Source organism: Ziziphus jujuba, chromosome 8, assembly GCF_031755915.1.
Source record: "Ziziphus jujuba cultivar Dongzao chromosome 8, ASM3175591v1".
Taxonomy (NCBI): domain Eukaryota; kingdom Viridiplantae; phylum Streptophyta; class Magnoliopsida; order Rosales; family Rhamnaceae; genus Ziziphus; species Ziziphus jujuba.
The window spans coordinates 23,180,053-23,192,570 of NC_083386.1; the positions used below are offsets into that span (position 1 = coordinate 23,180,053).

Below are 12,518 nucleotides of genomic sequence, written 5' to 3' on the forward strand. Positions count from 1 at the left end.
AAAAAAAAAGTAAAGAAAAGACAGACCATCATAGGCTTCTGTCAAGTAAAAGTTGTTTAACTTAATTAATGTCATTAATTTTGTTTGAAATGTAAAATCATTTTTAATTTAATGGCAAAGATAAATGAAGATGTGTTAAGTGAGTTAGCTCAGTTTATAAGCCACTCACATTTATATCTGAAAAGTTATGGGTTGATAACAACAAAATGGAAATGAAGAATTATTATAAGAGATAAAAAAAAAAAAAATTAAAAGAAAGGTAAATGAAAATGTTAAAAAAATAGTAAAAACCCGAGCTAGAAAACATCGCTTCTTTTATTGTAGGAAAAGATAATAAAGGAAACAAATTGAATACTTAACAATAACTTTCTACATCTTTAATCGGAATTTTTTGTTCTTTCTCTTTTCCCGAATGCATATATGTAATTCTTCATATATGGGAAATCGGAGAGTGAACAGAAACTTTAGGTGGAAGCCTCGAGGAAGCCCTTAAGCCACTTTGCAGAATTTTTAGGTATACGAGTTAAATTATGTTGGTAATCGATATAATAAAGACCAAATCTTGGTTCATAGCCTTCCCCCCATTCAAAATCATCGAATAGAGCCCAATAAAAATAGCCTTTTACATTTACACCACTCCTGTAAACAAGCATAAAATGTTTTCAACATCTTATTTTTTTATGGTGTGAAAAAAAATGTTCGATGGAATTGAAAATTGAACTCTACAAGGGAAATATGAACTTTTGCAGGTTAGATACTAAATTGACTTACTTCATTGCTTGAAGAAGATAGTACAAATGCCATTTTATACTACTAATTCGATGTTCATCCTTCAAGGCTTCATCGATTCTACGGTTTTCAATATTTGCCTCAGTGATCCCTATAAGAAAATTAATTGAATGAGATATAATTAACTAGTGTTAAAGTATAAGGTGGTCGTATGGAGGACAGTAGGGGAAAAAAAAAAAAAAAACTTAAAAAAAGGGAAATCTAACCATTTTCAGTAATGTATATAGTAGGGTGTTGATATTTTTGTTGCATGAACTCTAAAAGTTTCTGTAGTCCTTTTGGATAATAATAAATGAAATCGCTTCCTTCAGCCTACAAGATAAGGAAACCAAAATAATTAATTTTATTGATGAGCATAACACAAATATATGAAGAACTAACTAATGAACAGGAATAAAAAGTATCTTACCTTTGGACCGATAAGAACTCCATTTCTCTCAGCTACGACAACCACAACATAAGCAAAAAGAAATTAATATATTTTGTTGCATTGGTCTTGGAAAATCAGATATGAATTTTTATTTTTATTTTTTTTTTGGTGCAATTACAAAATAAACATAAAAAATGGATGTGATGAAATTACCAGTAACATTTGCAAGGTAGTCTGTTGAATAACGAGGTGGTGCACTCTGATTTTTGAGGTCCTTAGCATATCTTGAAGTATAATAATTAATACCAATAAAGTCAAAAGATCCTTTGACCATCTTCTTTTGCTTGGTCGTAAAAGTAGGTAATCTTTCTTTAACCAACTCTCGCATACTTTTTGGATAACCACCATATACCAGTGGTTCCACGTACCTAATGAAAAATTTTGCATTTTAAACTTTCACTTGATTTGGCGTCATGTAAACAACATATTACAATTCTTAGTAAAACAAATAACTTGAAATATACAATATCACACTAAGCTCATATATATATATATATATATATAGACGCAAACACACCCACACCCACAAACACTAACCATCCCAAGTTGAAATCTAGAACTCTTTCTGCAGCCGCAACATCATTAGGTGAATCTGAATAAGGCTCAACAAATTGTCCCACAAGAGAGATTCCTATTTGTCCTCCTTGTTTTTCCTAAAATAAAAGTTCATAATTCCTTCACGTAAAACTTAACAGAGATTACGAAATTGAAACTAAAAAGTTAATAACTCCCAATAAAGAAAGTAATTAAAGAGACATTTGATCTTATATACAAAATGGATAATAGTTGCAGGATAGTAATTAAACTAATTCAAAATTTGAGATTACCTGAAACTTTTTTCTGTAGAGCTTAACAACTTCGGCATGTGCAAGAAGAACATTGTGGCTCACAATATATGGTTCAGTGGATGAATTACCAGGAACACATGGACCAGCTGGCCCTGCTGGTGGTGAACACCTGCCTGGTGGTGAGGTTCCCAAATCATAACCAGTAAAAGCCATAATATATGGCTCATTGATTGTAATCCAATTTTTAACCCTATCTCCAAATGCTTTGAAACAAATTTTACAATAATCCTTAAAATCATTCCTGAAAAAAAGATTATAAAAAAAAAAGATTATTGGACAAATAGAATCACATTGACTAATGTTGCATTTTGAACAAAAGAGTGTCTAGCAAGATTCTTACACAACTAGGGGACTAAGAAAGCCTCCATACTTGTCTTGCAAGGCTTGCGGAAAGTCAAAGTGAAATAATGTAACAAAAGGTGTGATGCCTGTAACAAAAAAATTATAATAATCTTAACCAGACAAAAAGAAAATAAAATACCAAGCTAATGTTAAGAATATTAACATATATATTTAATTACCATTTTTTAGTAATTCATCGATAAGGTTGTTGTAATGATCAATACCCTCTTGATTTATTCCACCACACAACGATCCCTCTAAATGTTAAAAATAGAAAGGATTAGAAAGAATTATAATGTTTTTTTCTCCAATTTATAAACCAAAACATCTTAAGCACAAATTAAAAGACGGACTATATTGTTTCAAAGCTCTAAGAAAAAGGATTCTATTCTTGTTTGCTTTCTAAAGGGAAATAAGGTATTGGGGAATTTACGGGGAAGGATCCTTGTCCAAGAGATTGAAAACCTATAATATTTCACTCCAAGCTCTTTCAAATGTTGCACATCTTCCTACAAAAAACAAACATTTTTGTTATAATAGGCATGTATAAGTTAAATTTTTTTTTTTTTTGGCTTCATTTTTTTTTTTTTTTTTTTTTGTGTGTGTGTGGCAAAAAGGCATCGTGTAAATGAAGTTGCGTGTGTGTATATGTGTCTAAATCTATATATGTTATGGCTATACTCACCTTGTATCTCTTATATGAATCAAGTGCTATTGATAAATTACTCTTGTCTTTAATTTTTTCTGGATTTAAAGAAAACAACAAGTGACACAAAAAGAAACCAGTTAATACATACAAAGAGAAACTGTCCTGAATGACTAAAGGAAGATAAAGACATATTAGTATTGCAATATATAAACCTGGAAATTTTACAATAAAGTCATCCCAAATACTTAATCCTCTTCCATCTTTTGTGGTTGATCCTTCTATCTGCATATTTAATTAAATATTAATTATATATATATGCTGATTGAGCACTAGAATATATTTCGGGGTTCATAGAGTATTAGAAATATAGATTTACCTGAGCTGCTGCAGTAGCAACTCCAAATGCAAAATTTTTTGGGAAATCCAATTTCTTTACGTCAACATTGCCTAAAATTCAAAGAAAATAATGAAAAATACTTATTTGGAGCATTTTTGCAACAATATCAATCTGTGCTACTAAACTCTTAATAAAAAACGTCGCATTATTCTCTAAGAACGTTTTACTAATAGTCTAAAGTGGACTCTTTTTTCTTTTTTCTTTTTTTAAAAAAAAAAAACATAAATGGTAATATTTTGTTGAAATTGTAACCTAACTTGTTAACAACAAGCATGTTAAAATAATATTAAAGGAAGATATCTAAAACAAGTACATGTTGCATCTGACCAAAATATGTACAACTTGTTTGTTAGCATTAATATTTTATGTATTTGGTATTGATCCGTTTTGTTTCTATTTTATTAGAGAAAATAGGCATACATCAATATGAAATTTCTATTATAATAATAATAATTTACAATATATATATATATATATATATATATCAAAAGGAGCATAAACAATTTTAAAATGGCTTTGCGTATTCTATTTTTTTTAAAGGTTTAATTATGTGAAAATGTATAACTAGCTAGTTACCATTTAAATAAAATGACAAATCTTATACAACTATGAAGTAAAATCTTTCAAGAAAAAAATTGAAAAACTAAAATAGAAGCGTTATCGAGCTCCAAATATGTATTGATCAAATGTTCAAGATTTGTACCTTGACTCTTTGCAGATGAGGCATTGAGCAAAGCAACCGTAAAAAAGAGTACCAGGCCCTGTAAAATTCTTGTTGATGAAGATGGCCGTTGTGAAGACCCCATTTATAACCCACCTTATAAATAAAATTTGATGTACCGTAATTCTTTTTCTTTAGCTTTTAAAAAATTTAAAAGCTTAATCTTGAATTATATGTTGATATGCTTTCTAAAGGTGGAAGATGAGCCTTTCAATGCAAAGCTTCCCTTTTTATATTGGCACACCAATAACCATCTTGAGAAATTCCAAAGAAATTGAGCAAGCTGTATGAGCTTAATTTATAATTTAAGAAAAAAAAAAAACTCAATTTTACACATAAAACTTAATTTTAAGTAAACTGATTAGATGACATGGTCATCATCCAACAATTTGAAAACTAATTGATTATTTCTTTTGTCAAATTTTCTAGAGTTTATCTGTCCAGCTAATAATTAGTTGTTAAATATTGTTTACAACTTGAAAAACGTATTTTCATCTTTACTATATATACCATCGTACCCATTGTTATTACTGTATACAATGAATCAATTGGTTAGCATTTAATATTTACAGCCATTTTTTTTCTTAATTCTGGCAATTGGAATTTGTTTCTTACTTACAGATTATGCATAATAAATAATTTGAGAGATAATTTGGCAACTTATTTAAATGCTATGTTATATAATCAATTCAGTGAAATAAAGAAAATAATTTAGTCATATTAAAATTAGGTTAATGTTAATAGAAAATGCAATGATAAGGTCGGGTATAAAAAATTTACTAAAATGAAAGGATAATTATAACGAAATACAAATCAATAAGACTTTTATATAACTTGGTAATTTATATTTTGATAGAATTCTTTACATATCTAGCAAAATAGAAGAAAGTAATAATAATACCAAGAAATGGAAGGGTGGTGAAGGTGGTCAGGTGCATGTATGGGTTGGGTGGCCAAAAAAGGATAAGTCGGCGATGGCTGGTTGTGTCTCTCTCTCTCTCTCTCTCTCTTTCTCTCTCCCCCCTTCCCCCCCCCCCCCCTCCTCTTCTTTCTCTCTTTTTCCCCCTCCCCCGTATGCAAGTTTTGGCCGATTAAAAAACACCCCGTGGGTGCCACTGTGCACTCACAAGATTGTCTAGGGAATCGACATGTGGCACATATTGTGTACACGTTTGACACACATTTAAATAATAATAAAATAATACGATATTTGAAAAAATTTATAGATCCATAACTTTTCAACCAAATGTCCAAATTAGATGTGCCACTAGTCTATGGACTCATATCGACAAGTAATTTACAACCATACAAGAGTCAAAACAAAATTCTACAAAAATAAGAAATCAAATCAGACAGTTTGGACCGCAACTTGTTTTGCTCATAACTTTCAAAAGGTAGCTCCAATTTTGACATGCTACTAGTCTACAAACTCGGAATGACATGTACTTTACAACGATGCTTCGGTTAGCAAAAAATTACATCTAAAACAAAAGTCAAAATTTGACCCCTCTTGGTCAAGGGTGATCAAATCCGGTCTACTTCGATCAACTTGAGAAAATTTCGTTGTATTTCAAGACGAGGTATTACATGTAGGTTAGAGGATAGTTCAAATATAATGATAGTTACTCTCACAACCAATTAACTTCAACATCATCTACTATATATATATATATGTATATATATATATACACACACAATTATCCAACATGACATTGAGTTCAGGGATGGGAAGGTATAGTACAGAAGTGAAAAAAGTTGCAGAATTATTCGAAGCCATGACCGAGAGCTTGGGGCTTGGTCCAACCTAATTGAGCACGAAAATGGTAGATGGAATTCAAGTGATGGCCATCAATTGCTGCCCACCATGCCCAAACCCGGACATGACTCTAGGGTTGCCTTAACATTAGGACTACAACTGCTTCACCATTATTCTCCAAACCTTGTCGAGACTCCAAATCATGGACACACATGGTGGATTGTGGAGATCGGTTCCTAATCTTCATGTGCACTAGAAGTCCATGTTGGTGATCATTTTGAAGTGCTGAGCAATGGATTGTACAGGAGTGTTGTGCACTGAGCGATGTTGAGTGGTGAAAGGACGAGAATATCTATAACATTCCGTCTCGAACTATACCGAAAATTTCTCAAATTTGATCGAGGTTGACCGTGTTTGACCGTTGTTGATTAAGAAGGAGTCAAATGTTGACTTTTTGCTCCCAGTGGAATTTCACATTGACCAAGTATTGCTATGAAGTACGCATTGTCACGAGTTCATAAACTAGTAGCACGCCTGATTTGGACATTTCGTTAAAAAGTTATGGATTTACAAAGATTTTCAAATATAATATTATTTTTAAAAGTATGAATAATTGTGCCACGTGTCACCAAGTGGGATGCACCATGTGTAATATTTTAGAAGTGACACATGTCAACAATAAGAAAATACTATATAATATTATTTTATCTTTATTTTATATATTATTATTTTATTATTTTAATATTTATTTATTTATTCTTTTTCTTTTTGTCTTTTTCCTTCCTTTCCTTCCCTTTCCCCACGTGGGAAAACTTTTCTTTTCTTTTTTTTTACCTTTCTTTCCCTTCTCCTTCTTCTTCCCTGAGCCCGACAAACACCAGCAAAACACACAGAGTGACTTCTCTCTCGCTCTCTTTTGACACTCTCCCCCTCTCTTTGATCAGTCATTTTGGCCGGATTTCAATGGCTGAAAGACAACACGCGTTGGTTGTAACACCCTGTCCCGAACCATGTCGGAATTTTTGCACGTTGACGGAGGTTGATCGTTGACTGTTGACTGTTGACTTTGACCGTTGACTGAAGGGGTTAAAAGTTGACTTTTTGACCCGATTGGAATTCTAGGTTGATGGAGGTACCGTTACGAAGTACACGTTGACACGAGTTCGTAGACTAGTAGCACGTTGAAAACGGAGCTACGGTTTGAAAGTTATGGGCAAAACAAGTCGAGATTCAAACTATCTAAAAGGTGCCAAGAATTGACTTTTTATGGTTGTAGAATTTTGCTTTGACTTTGGTATGGTTGTAAAGTGCTCGTCGATATGAGTTCACAGACTAGCGGCACGCCTAATTTGGACGTACGGTTAAAAAGTTATGGACGCGTGAAGTTTGCCGGATACCATAATATTTTAATATTTTTGAATCGATGAACAATGCAATGCCATGTGTCATCACCTTATTGGTCCATGTGGATGAAGAGTGTCACCATTGTGGCTTTTATTTGGCAAAAACGACGAGAGGAGAGAGAAAGAGAGAGAAGGAGAGAGAGAAACAACCGGCTACCACCGGTTGGCCACCGTCCGACCACTGGAGGGCTACACGCTCCAGCTAGACCGGAGCGCCTCTTCATTCCTGGCCGAACCCAGAAATTTCATGGTCACCGGCCACCGGACGTGCCCAGATCGAGCCGGTGAAGCTCGGCGACAATTTTTCCCCTCCACCGCCGGCCACCGCCGTTTGACCCATTTCCTGCCATTTTCAGGCCACACGCGCTAGCCACCCCTCACCACCTCCTCATTTCCAGCCAGCCCACCAAATTTCACGGCCACCGGACCTCCGACACGCCGGGATCGGAGCGTTTTCCGGCTAGGCACCGAAAATCTTCAAACCCCGATTTCTCCGCCGTCCGGCCTCCGTTTGCCTCACCGCCGGTCCCGTTGGAATCCTCTCCCCTCGATCTACAAAACCGCCAAAAATCTCAGCTAACGGCCACCGCACGCGCCACCGCTGGCGATGGTTGCCGGTGACCGCGGCGGCTCGCCGGAAGTCACTGTTCCGGCGAGTACCCAGTTGCACCGCCGATCCCTTTCCACTGATTCCGACCCCCTGAATCGAAATCCGGGGTTCTTTTCCGCCAATTCGCGATGGATTGAGAGAATCGAAGAGTTGAATCACGAAAGCTTTCCAGTGAGATTCCGGCCACCACCGGTCCGATCTCCGGGAAATAAGACTGGATTTGTAATCCTTGTCGCTCAAGCTTCGATTCGGTATATTACTCGTCAATTTTGGTTAACGTTTGTGTTAGACCCCCCGGGTACCGGATATTATTTATCCGAATAAAATATTAATTTATTTGACTGTGTGTGAATTGTATTCTAGGAGCACGGGTGAGTCGTGGAATTGATCCCATGGTGGATTATGGTTTAATTGTGTGCTCCAGGTGAGTGACCCACCTTGAAAACTATTTTGGGCAATTTATTATATTTATTTGGTGTTCATTTGATATATGGAATTTATGCTCATGTGGTGTATTTTAAATATAATCGGGAAAATATTATTTTATATATATAATTACTCATTGGTGCTAAACAGAAATTTGGGGTCATTATAAATTTCCGATTATTATTTTATTGTGATTAAATGGTATTTATTACACATGAGCAAGTATTTTCAATAATTGATTGTGTCTGGATTTTATATTATTTTTGGGCATAATTGGTTTGAATATTTTAAGGAAATTATTTGTTGAAATTGGTGGTTTAATTTTTATAATTATGCCCGTGGTATATTATTTGTTGAACCGCGTGTTGCGAGAAAAATTAATTTTATTGGTTATCGATGTTTTCGTACCGGATTGTTAAAGGAAATTATGTGGGATGGTAAATGTAAAAATTGGTATATTTCCCACGGTAATTTTGGAAAACGGTACGGTTATAATTAATTTAGTAATTATTTTAGACGCACTCATACATTATTGGTGTTCTGGTATATATATGTGGTTAGCGCGCAAGTATTATGTCTCCCGTGAGTTGCCATTGGACCGAGGGCAGGCAAGTCTTATATATTGCGCATCAGCCGCCCCCCTTCTTGGCCGGGATGACGGTTTCAGCAGCGGTACTGTCGGGATGCCGAAGTGCCGTTTGCAAGTTTCTCTCTTTAATCTCCCCGCCAGTCCGTGCTCGGGACACTGGGTATCGGAGGGCATCACTGGTATATGGTGTGGTGCGTCAAGTACAAATTTTTCGAATAGAAATTCAAACCCCAAAGAGTACAAAAATTATTTATTATAATTTATTTACATTTTAATTACATTTGGGGTATTTATTTATTTATTGTTTATTAAATTAATTGATCCCTTAGTTATCGGGATGTACGAATATCGGGTTTTGTGAAAATGTTTTAAAAGGGGAACATTTCCAACAGAGTGAATAGTGAGGGTTTTGAGAGAAAATATTACTTCAATTGTTTATTATTATTTATTTATTTAATTATTGGTATTAATTAAATTTCTTTATTTGCTATATTATTAATATTAAAAGTGCTCAGTAGATAGGGTCACTCACTGAGATGATAAGCATCTCACGTTTTTAAATTCCGTTCCTCTAGGTCCAGGTTGGGAGACGTTGATCATCCGGGGCGAGCCCGACGTCTCATTTCGTTGCCGAAAGTCCAAGAAGTATTTCTTCCCTTTTTCCTCTCTATCTTGTATTGCTTCCTTATCTGTCATCATATAAATTCCACATTTATTTGTATAATGCTCTGTATACTGTATTGGACATGTAGTTATTATTTATGCACTGAGTTGCTGTTATTTATTTTGAAGTGCTGTAATTTGTGGAATCAATTTGTAGTATTGTGGGAGGAATAAGGGGATGAATATAGAAGTGTGTTTTCAGTGCAGGAAATTTTGGTTAGTCCTACCCTTAGGGGAGGTGCTGCCGGATTTTCCGTTGGAAGGTTCGGTGGTATTTCCTTGGGATCAGGGCTTGTCTAGGGTTTCGGGGAAGAATTCTAGACGGGTCCTGACACTGGTGGGCTTGAGAGCCCATGGTCAGGCGACATTAGCGGCCAATTTTCAGGCCATTGGGCTAGCGGACCCGTCGGGATCAGCCGTCCAAAACCGGCGACCGGTGGTCCTCCGGCTGACCCCTTTTTCGGTGGTTTCTGACTATGAGACCGGTCCTTTTCCTTAGATTTCAACCCCCTCGTTCCGAAAATAACCTCCATTTGCCCAAATTCCAAGTCGTTTGTGGGATAGAAGAAGGGGAAATTCGGTCAAAACCTTCCGTCCACTTTCCGACCACCTCCGATCGAGTTGAGCCCAACGGAGGTCGGTAATGTGATCGTCGTCCCTTTAGCTTTCCGTTGATGCCTTATCTGTGAATTTTGGATACCGTTTGTGTTAGCCTCGGGTACTGGATATTATTTATCCGAATAAAATATTAATTTATTTGATCCTGTGTAATATTGTTGTTCTAGAAGCACGTGTGAGCCGTAGAATTGATCCTATGGAGGATCTTGGTTGGATTGCGTGCTCGAAGTGAGTGATCCACCTTCAAAATTAATTTCGGGTGTTCAATAACATTCATGAGGTAAGCATGAGGCTTAATAAAATCTTTATACCCAAATTGGAAAAAGGTATTGTTTGAGGGACGATGAACAAAAACTGTCCGAATGAATAAAATTAATACTAAGAGATGCATATATATATATATATATATATATATTTAGTGGCATTGTCATTGGATTGTCCTTGAAAACAATAAATGTAATATTTTGAAATTAATTTCTTACACCAAAGTGGTTGAAATTGACAGAAATATTTGGTCCAAAATACTATTTACTGATGTCCTCTAATCTTAAAAGCATAATTATTATTATAAAAAGAACTAATAATAAAAATCAAACATCTTATACAGTCAGTTTTGATCTTTGAATAAATTAAAGAAAAATTTATAGAAAAACTAAACACAACATAAAATGAGAACAAAGTCAACAAATATATGTTTATATATATATATATATATTTATATATATATATATATATATTTAAAAAATTCGATTTAAAACATATTACGAACTATTTTTTTTTCCCTCAAACGCATATGTTAAAAAGATGAATGTGACTTAAAATTTTATGAAGATTAAGTTATGTGAAATGTTCTAACTTGGAGCATTGGTTGCTGATGATGATAAATTGTGTAACCGCACTTTTATACATAATGCGTGGTGTAACATGCCAATAGGTTGTTTTGACAACAATTTCCAAATAAATAATTTTTATTTGGACAACTTCCAAATACATAATTTGAAAATGATAATTTTAAACCAAATAAATAAACAAAAATTCCTCAAATAATGGGTGTAATTGTAAAGACAAGTCCAAGTCCAAATTGAAGCAAATCCAAAGGGACACATAGATACATAGATCGGCTAGATCCATATCAAAACTAAATTGGAACAGAAAACAAGGAGAGTCAATACAACCAACAAAACAAACTATTATTACGTTTCTCCCATCCCCTAACTTTTCTCTTCCTCTTCGTCTCTCTCACTCTCTCACGCTGAAATTGTCATCACCAAAGAAAAAAATGTATAGATCTGCAAGTTGGAGCCGTGTTAATGATCAAGACTACTACTCACAGTCTTCATCCCCGTCGTCTAAAGGGACGGCGGGGCTGAGAATGTCATCGTCGTTCGAATTGAGCAGCGGTGAGCTGCCAATGTATGATCAAATCGCTGAGATGGCTAAGAAGGAGAAGGCACGCCTTAAGTTCGCTGAAAATGCTGTTCATATCATCCCTCTGGTGCTTATTATCTGCGCCTTCATTCTTTGGTTCTTTTCTTCTCCAGGTAAAGGCATTTTAAATTATCATATGCTAATTAATAATTAATCCAAAGTATAATTTCTTATTTTCAGTTAAGATATTGCACAATCTTTGTCCTCAAGAAGTACGCATTAGGTAAGCTTGGATTCTAAAATATATATTATTTGATAAGTATAGCGTGTATATATATATATATATATTAAGATAATTAACTATTGAAACAATGATTATAAATTTGAATCTTTCCTAGTTAAGACATTGCTGTTTATATAACAAAATTCACACTTGTTATTTAGGATATACAATCATAGTAACAAACTTGTTTTTTTTTTGTTTTTTTGCCGTTCATTTTGTCTTAGGGAAATTAACAAATGATGCATTTTTTTTTTTTTAATAAAAATTAATTTTGCGTTGGTTTCATGATATGTGTGAGCAGAAGTAGATATGATGACGAGGGATTCGATAGCAGCAAGAATTGAAGGATTGACCATAGAAGGGGACATAGAGAATGATAGTGATGGAACTCAGACAAACGTTTTACCGATCCTCGATTTTGGAGACGTCGACTCCCCTAAACAAACTGATCATCTCCAAGCTTCTAATAAGTTGGAGAACACACTCCTTTGATCAATTTATTTATTTATTTATTTTATGCCTTCCCATTTTCCTACCTCATTTTATTACTGCATTTTATTTTTGCAGTCAAAAGACTTTATAAAAAAAAATGTTAGCTTTAATTATTCGTTTTTCTTTTCATTATG

The 12,518-nt window shown here is 34.5% G+C and overlaps 2 protein-coding genes across 2 annotated transcripts; one reads left to right on the forward strand and one right to left on the reverse strand.

Annotated features, from left to right (window-relative positions):
* Positions 1 to 464: 464 nt before the first annotated feature.
* LOC125421587 (beta-glucosidase 24) lies at positions 465 to 4,261 on the reverse strand. Its single transcript, XM_048470813.1, has 14 exons — positions 4,159 to 4,261; positions 3,435 to 3,505; positions 3,271 to 3,340; positions 3,095 to 3,153; positions 2,843 to 2,918; positions 2,589 to 2,666; positions 2,408 to 2,495; positions 2,047 to 2,308; positions 1,757 to 1,872; positions 1,373 to 1,587; positions 1,199 to 1,230; positions 996 to 1,101; positions 772 to 880; positions 465 to 639 (listed from the first exon to the last, which is right to left on the reverse strand). The coding sequence occupies exons 1-14, from the start codon at positions 4,259 to 4,261 to the stop codon at positions 465 to 467; spliced, it is 1,560 nt and encodes a 519-aa protein (XP_048326770.1).
* Positions 4,262 to 11,412: 7,151 nt separating this feature from the next.
* Positions 11,413 to 12,518, forward strand: LOC107414051 (uncharacterized). Its single transcript, XM_016022148.4, has 2 exons — positions 11,413 to 11,782; positions 12,194 to 12,518. Exons 1-2 carry the CDS (start codon positions 11,521 to 11,523, stop codon positions 12,382 to 12,384), a joined length of 453 nt encoding a protein of 150 aa, XP_015877634.1. The 5' UTR covers positions 11,413 to 11,520; the 3' UTR covers positions 12,385 to 12,518.